This window comes from Cryptomeria japonica, chromosome 3, assembly GCF_030272615.1.
Source record: "Cryptomeria japonica chromosome 3, Sugi_1.0, whole genome shotgun sequence".
Lineage (NCBI taxonomy): Eukaryota > Viridiplantae > Streptophyta > Pinopsida > Cupressales > Cupressaceae > Cryptomeria > Cryptomeria japonica.
Window position 1 is genome coordinate 312171636 of NC_081407.1, and position 8153 is coordinate 312179788.

The window sequence follows — 8153 nt, forward strand, 5'->3', positions numbered from 1 at the left end:
CTTGGATGAAAAGCCTTAGTCTTGGGAGCTTCATTTCCCTCCCTTTTACGTGTTTTCTATTTCTAATCTAGTTTCTAACTTCATTGTCATCAGGTTTAAATGTTATCAATTGGGTATTTATAAAATTACCATCATAATTTCACCCATCTTCTGAGCTTTCTGACCATATAATTTTTTTTTACATTTGAACAACATTAACATTATTTTTTATTTTCTTTTACAATGTCTCCAAAGTTCTTAGAGACATATGTGTACCATTTTTTTAATAGCTTTTAAACTACTTGTCCAAATTTGAAACAAATTATATATCATTGTTCTACACTTCATTTTTTACACTTAAAAAAAAAGAATCTTCAATCTTATTTTGGTGCAAGTTATGTGACGTGCATGAATAGGTACCTAATTTTCGTGATGCATCCACTTTGAAAAATCATTAAAAAAAATCATTAACAAAAAATTACAAAAAAATACACAACTCCCAGTACTCACTCTAAAATATCTTTCTACCAAACGGTTTTTCAAAATACTAAATGCAACTATAGCTTTTTTGACATGCACACCAGACACAATGTTATGTTTTGTTGAAAAAAACAAGAACACTTTTGTGTGTGCGAAATATTTTACCTCCTTGATATTATCCATTTTTGAGAAACTTTAGTAGTTTGGAAACTAGATTCAAAGTACTACAATTCTTGTTCTTCTGGCATCTTCAAATTTTGAGTGAACGAGTCCCAAATAGCTCCTTCGAGTTCAGGTTTAGCTAATTTCAGAAAAAAAAAAAAAAAGTGGCCACTTATACCCCCCTTTTTGTTCACCATCTTGGTGCGTGTGCACACACACACATTTGTTTATTTTCTAAAATTTATCTAAAGTATACATTTAAAAACAATTTTTATCAAACAAACAAATATATAACCTTTTTAATTTTCAAATTAAATCAATCTTTGAAATTTAACTAGCATATAAAAAAGAATAAAAAATTAATCTATTTCATTCATTTTCAATCAAACACAAGTATGTGCTCACGATCATGCTTGCCTAACTATATTCAATGCAAGAATGAATAAAATTATGTGGTGTGTGCAAGGTTCCTTCATATTCAAATATGTTAATGGGCTAAACACCCCTACCTTGGCCATGTTTTCATCTTTGACATTGTACCTACATTCATTTGCACTCAATTTCACATCATTAGGGTAGTCCATAAACCAATATACGAAGCAATACATATGTATTATATCATTGCACAATCTAACATATGCATCAAAATCAAATACATCTAACTATCATCCATAACATCACATGTATATCAACACATGACACCATCAAAATTCTAAACCAGTTTTCCCATATAATATAATGTCATAACTATGAAAGAAAAACATTTGTATGCGACATATAGTAAGTTATCAACCATTAAATCATATCATGATGCTAACCATTGTCAATGATTATAATAAACTGTATTGAAAGTTGAAATGGTGGTATGTGAAGATGAACATGATAATAATATTTTCACTTGAAAAATTGTATCGTTTTGACATTGCATTTTCCTATTGCTATACATACACCTGGTGTATGGAAAAATATTTGATGTTGAAAGTGAACACATAATTAGCATTAGAGGTTAGCATTGTTACTTTTTGTAGAAAATAGATGGCTTATACACACTTTGGCTATGTTGAGAACATCGTAAGAGGATTATCAAATTAAAATTAATAGCCATCATCTAGTTGAATTCATAGTGTAAAGAGTCTTTGAGATTTTTGTAGTTTCCTTATGAGTGGGTAGTTTCTAATGATCAAAATATTAATTGTCTAAAATATCTTGTTTTGTCATTTATTTTGTATTTTGCGCATTCATAAATTTGTTCTTCATTTGGCTCATTTTTTAAGCTACATCATCAAGGTTATTTTAGTCAAGAAAAATAATGGAAAAATCAAACAAGTTCCACCCTTATGATTGTTAGTGAAATTAGTGTCATTATGCACCTAGTTAGCTAATCACCTTTTTAGGATTGACCTATTCACACTTAGCTTAAGTTTTACATAGGCTATTTTATGCTTTTGTCTCACCTCATGTGGTTGAGACATGTGTTCTCATCACTCAAGACACCTATTGCATGCATACTTGCCACTTGCTCACACACTTGTCAAGTGAGCTCACAAGTGTTGCACCTTTGAAGGGATAGTTAGAGTTTCACTCTTTTCACCTCCTCATCCTTAGTTATATATGCAAGGTTTCTCATTGTATTTACACACTCTTCATATTATATGATAGATATCCTATTGTGTTTATTGTTTCACTAGTGGAAGTTTTATTTTTGTGCTTTCAAATTCTTGGCTTCCAACAATGGCATTATAGATAAGTGACTACATTACTATAATGGCTTGACATGATTCAACTAGGTATACAACAAAAATAATAATCAAAATGAGACAAGTTAGGGATTTAGTGAGAATCAATTCAATGGTATGAAATTAAAACACAAATGTCTATGAATCACAAAATTGACATCAACAAATAAACACCAACTTTACCATGGTTTCTATACTTAAACTTACTTAAAATGCTCTTGAACATATCTTATCTTTCATGCCGCAACACAATGGTGACACTTAACCTCTCCCATGATACCCCATAAAGAACACGACTTAAAAAAAAAAAGACAAATCAAAACAAAATAGATTAAAATATCAAAATATAATTAATAGTTTACAAAATTAAATTGAAACATATAATTTCAAAATAAACTAATGAAAAACATAAATGTCTAATTAAAAAAATTATATAAATGACAAACAATCTATAATGCATCAACCAAGACAACATAAAATAATTAAACATTATGTATCATTATAAATATATATCTAAACATATAATTCAAAATAAATTAATTCTTAAAAAACTTTGAAATACTTCAAAGAAAACAAAGGTAACACACTAGAGAAAAAAAATAAAAATTTCCATATGCATTCCTTGACAAGACATCACCTAAGACAAAACTAAAGACAAAATTCTTTAAAGCTAAAATTTGTGTAGTCTCTCAACTCTAGTAAATAAATCTGAAAATTGTCCTCGTAACCTTTAGGTATAGAAATGCATAAAACCTTTTAGCTTTTCCAGTTGAATCTGTTAGATTTTGCGAATATACTCATACATAGCCGATAGATTAAAAAAAAACCTTCGGCTTCAATCTCACTGGGACCCAATTTTATTTTGAAAGACTTGCTTTACAAGGGTAATAATTTGCTTAAAAGTGTTAGGTACATAAAATATCATTCTAATTTACAACATAAGCTAGAATCTTCAGATTCAGGCAGGAATCCAAAAGCTAATACCCAAGCCGAATCTCTAGGGCTACTAGAGGCTCGGCATCAGACCCGGATAGGTCCGGAAAGGACCAAATATACCCTCAAAATCTCTGGTTTACACTCGGTATACCTACTATTCTCTTTAATTCTATCGCACCTCACCAGTGTGAATAGTTAATTTTGATTTTTTTAAAAATATTTTTCTGTGGGCAATGCAATTATAGAACTCGGGATCCGAAGCAGTGTAGGTGCGAAGGTAAATTTTTGTAAGGAAATCCCCCAAAGTATCAGGTTTTAAACAAAGCAAAGTAGACAAAAAATTTCAAGCTGTGGGTGATCAGGTGGAATGGAATATATGATTTGGGTGTGTGTATTTTGTGGCAGGAAGTAGGAGAATGGCTGGAGGAGGCAAGCCTGATGGGAAAGGTGATGGCATTGTTGCCAAGACAGCTGGATTTGCCATCTTTGCAGGGATTGCAGCAAGCATTTTTAAGGCTTTTAAGCCTAATAAACCTGTGGATGAATCCTCTTATTCAGATGATATTGTAGTGGATCAGGTAACAGGATTTAGTTTTCAAAAAATAAAAAAAATAATACACATTTTTTCTGTACAATATATTTCCTCTAATGCTTAGAATCCATGTGATACAAACTGGTCTGTAACGTACATATATGCATGGTAAATGGGTTCTAAAATTTTGGAATGTTGGAGGGTTGTTTTTTGAGTCTTTACACTCAAAGATAATCAGGCCCTTGGTATACACATACCAATGGCAGATGCCTATTTTTCATAAATGGGTCTAATAATTATATATTCTTCAGTACATTTTCCAAGAATCATAGAACCCATTTAAGGTTAACAGGTGTATGACATGAGTACACACCAGTGCCAATGCCAGGGGGATGCCTAATTCATATGGTCTCATAACGCCTGTGGAGCAAAGATAGACATGCTTCTCACATGTATATAAAAATGCTAGAATTCCCCTGTTTATCTTAGATGGGTTTTATAATTTGGGGATCCAATGGGCTTTTAAAATCATCATCAATGGGTTTGATGATTTTGGAATGCCAGAGACCTTTTTGTTTTAGATGGATCCTCCAATTTTGTTAAAAATGTAATATGGGTTCTATAATCAATTTACATGTAGTACGAATTCCGAGGCCTTCTTATCTTAGGAAGGTTCTTTAATTTGGAAAAAAATGTATTGTACCAATGCTGGAACTCTATATATCATGGCAGGCCTTATCATTTTGGGGAAAATGTTGTAGGGGATCTGTTTACATGCTAGCACCAGTTACAGGGATGTTTATCTTAAGTTGGCTCAATAATTTATGGGTATTCGCACCTCATAGCACATTAACACCAGTACGAGATGGCTGTGTAGTCTATCTTAGGAAAATGTACTGTGGGTTTTGTTTATATTTTGAGGATGGAATCTATATTTTATTTATCTATTGGCCTTTGTATCTCTTGGCACACTCGCCCTCTATGTGTTTGTATGTATTTTATGTTGAGTTTCAAGGCACATCATTTCATTTCTTAAATTGGTTCTTTGTTTTATGGGAAAATGTAATGTGGATTCTATTTGATTGTTTGTGATGAGATTCTAGTTTTTGTTTAGGCATTGGCATTGTATTCACAAAAATACCAACTACCCCAAATTTTTGTTTTATGGGTAAATATGATGTGAGTTTTATCTGTTTGTTGAAGATAGAAATTGGGTTTCTATCTCTGTAATGGCAATTTCAATTGATTGCATTGCCACCAATGCCAGAGGCTGCTAATCTTGGTTTGGTTCTATGATTTTAAGAAAAAATTGAGGTTGATTTTGTTTAGTTTCAACATATAACGTGGGTTTTTGCTCATCTATTGCTACCTCGTTATCATTAATTTAGTTCTTTATTTTTCTTTCTTTCATGGATATGCCTCATAAGGCTTTGGAAATACACCATAAATTATGCTTTGGATGACATCACTAGAACAAGAAGATATATGTGAAGAGTTTCAGTTATACCAATTTGTGTGAGGGACTTATCTGAATGTATGAGAATTTCCTGTGACGTTTAGACTTTAGAGTCTAGACTGCCATTTGGCTAGAAGCCATATCTATGGTGATTATATTAGGTCAAATTTGCCTGAGAATTAGACCTAAGCTTGTTTGGGGGGTGTGGTCCAACAACAATGCTTAAAGATGGGCATAATGCCCAACAGGGTTTGATCTTGATTTAGCCTTTTAGGACTTGCTCGTTATTCTTTAATCCCGAGAAATATAATGCATATCATACTTATTTTGCAAGTTAGGATCTGTTTCTTACGCATGTACAGCCATTTACACTTGGACACACCAACGTTGATGCTCGATGCCTCTTTATCTTAGTTTGGTTCTATAGATTTTTTGGCCATGAGATGTGATTTCTACATTTTTCTTGAAGATGCGATCCGGGTATGTATTTGTGCATTGACATTTTTACTTAGGCACATTAAGATAATGGATCAATGGCTTTTGGAAATGAGATGAGGAAGTATTTATTTCTCAAAGATTTGATCTTTTGTTTTGTTTCTAATACCTGCATTTGTATGCAGGTGAATACAGATGAGGTTGTGAAAGAAGCAAGCAGGTTTGGCTTTAACAAGGGGGGCGGCAAGAAGAAACCACCCCAAACCATTGAAATATTCAAAGGAGACACTCTATGGGGTTTGTCTCAGAAGTATGGGGTAAGTCCTTGTGCTTCTTGCAAATTAAGGAATAGAAAACACACTCCTTTAGAAAAGAATGATTGACTGCCAACTATCCTTAAGATGAGTTGGACATTTTGTTTTTGTTAATTTTCAACCTTTAGACTACTCCCTCCAATAGGGTGGAAGTTCTTTCTATTAGCATGATATATCTGTTTAAACTCTTCATGGTGCATAAGAATGCCTTTATATTGATTACTATGGAGGTGTACCATACATCAATTAAACTGGGCCTTTCTTAATTTGAGTTTATAGTCAACATGGTTTCCAGCATAGTTGAACAAATTTTTAACCACGTAATACTGTTTTTCATTCATTTTCCGATTGGTAGATTCATGGAAGTCAATATTTTGCTTGCCGCTTGAAGAGCTGCATGAATGAGAGTATCTCTAGTCATGTTCAAGCTGTCTAATCCTTATAGATTTTGATATATAAATCTGAATGTTTGTAAGTAGAACTTCTTTCGAGGTGGAAAATCTAAATTCCAAGAATTTATGAGTTCCAAATGCATTTAAAAAATTAAATAGCGTTTATGAATAGGAGAGTGTAGGAGTCTTGGCCAAAATGGCAAAATCAGATCTATGACATTGAGTAAAAAATGTAGGTGCTTTGACTCTTCATTTGCCAGATAGCTATGTTAGTCACCCAACCTTATTTTAGACCAAAATTTGGCCCATTTGCTATTCAGGGATTTTTAGGCCATATGGTTCATTAACTTGTGAATTTGGGGCTTCGTTAGTCTACAGTCTCCATTATGCAGGTCTAGTCTAATGTGTCTGATTGGCTGGTCTAATGCAGGTTCCAGTTGATCAAATCAAAGCTGCGAATGGATACACTGATGACACTATATATGCTGGAGAGAAAATCATAATTCCTTGAGATGGTTATTTGAGTTCAGATTATATTGCGAAAGCTTGTACTGCAGGTTTTTGTTGAGGATGTGTAGTCTGTACAATAACTGTGTCTCCCAGTCACCTTTAGATATAAAGGTACATTGTTTTGAATTCTGAAAGTGAATAAACTGCTTGGTAGTGAGTTTGTCACTTTAAGTGTAAGGAAACATGTGATAAACTAGTCGGTATCTGGTTCTTGTATCGTATAGGTTTCTTGTCAAGCTGTCATTCAGGGGGTTTCTTTCTTGTGTCCTGGTGGTGTCTAATTTATGTATCCTGAATATCTTTTAATAGATACAAAGTCAATGCTTTTATGTCATCCACTTTTTCGACAATTGAGCTTCCTGATAAATGCGATTGATGTCTCTAATATTGAAATACTATTCTGTATCACATATAACCTTATCTTTGAAATGAACAATCATTTTTAGTAAAATTTTGCTGCTACAAATGCCACTTGGGATCAAGAAACAGGAGAGATCTTGTTTTCTTAATGTATTTGGTGTGTCTGCGTTGGGTCATTATACAATGACATTTTTCAGGAATCAGATGTGTGTCAATATTGAGTCAATCCTGGTGTGGCCTGGCGCAGCCCGGTGTGCTCCCCGTGTGCGTCCAAGTTGCACCCACTGCACGCCCAGTTCTGAGACCCAAAACGGGAGCCACTTTGCTAATATTGTTTATTCTTATTTCCAGCTGCTTATCACAGAGAACACCAATTTTCAGGTTTGTCTTTTGTCCATAAAACTGAGTGACTTATTTGCATTTGTTATGGCATGATAAGGATGTACGTGCAAGCTCATACTCTAAAATGTCTCCACCATTGCACCATTGGATATTTATAGAATAGTAAATACCTTATAATAGTTACTGAAGTTTATAGCAAATGTGATTAGGGAGAAAATGTTTACGCATATATCATTCATTTTATCTAGATTCTGATATAATTTGCAAGGCGTTAAGGTGATAGAGTGAATAAGGGGGCACGAATAGGGAAGGCAGATACAAGCTTCCCCTCGAAGTACACCACCTCGTGAGGGATGGATGGTGGAATGCCACATGGGACCAAGATGGATGGTATTAGTGTGAGGATTGCTTCGGGCACACAATTATGTCTCCTTATCCAAACCCTATTATGGTTGAACCCCAATGATGAATTATAGATAGTATATGATATATTTCAATTAAGATGGTTATGAATATATG

The 8153-nt window shown here is 33.5% G+C and overlaps 1 protein-coding gene across 3 annotated transcripts; it reads left to right on the top strand.

Moving 5' to 3' along the window:
* Positions 1–3175: 3175 nt before the first annotated feature.
* LOC131047962 (uncharacterized) lies at positions 3176–7266 on the top strand. Of its 3 annotated transcripts, none has more exons than XM_057981775.2 (4): positions 3176–3438; positions 3699–3871; positions 5902–6033; positions 6853–7266. In XM_057981775.2, the coding sequence occupies exons 2-4, from the start codon at positions 3710–3712 to the stop codon at positions 6931–6933; spliced, it is 375 nt and encodes a 124-aa protein (XP_057837758.1). In that variant the 5' UTR covers positions 3176–3438; positions 3699–3709; the 3' UTR covers positions 6934–7266. The 3 variants fall into 3 exon arrangements, with proteins under 3 accessions (XP_057837758.1, XP_057837757.1, XP_057837760.1); XM_057981774.2 differs by having other exon boundaries at positions 3434–3570; XM_057981777.2 differs by lacking the exon at positions 3176–3438 and adding an exon at positions 3448–3580.
* Positions 7267–8153: the final 887 nt, after the last annotated feature.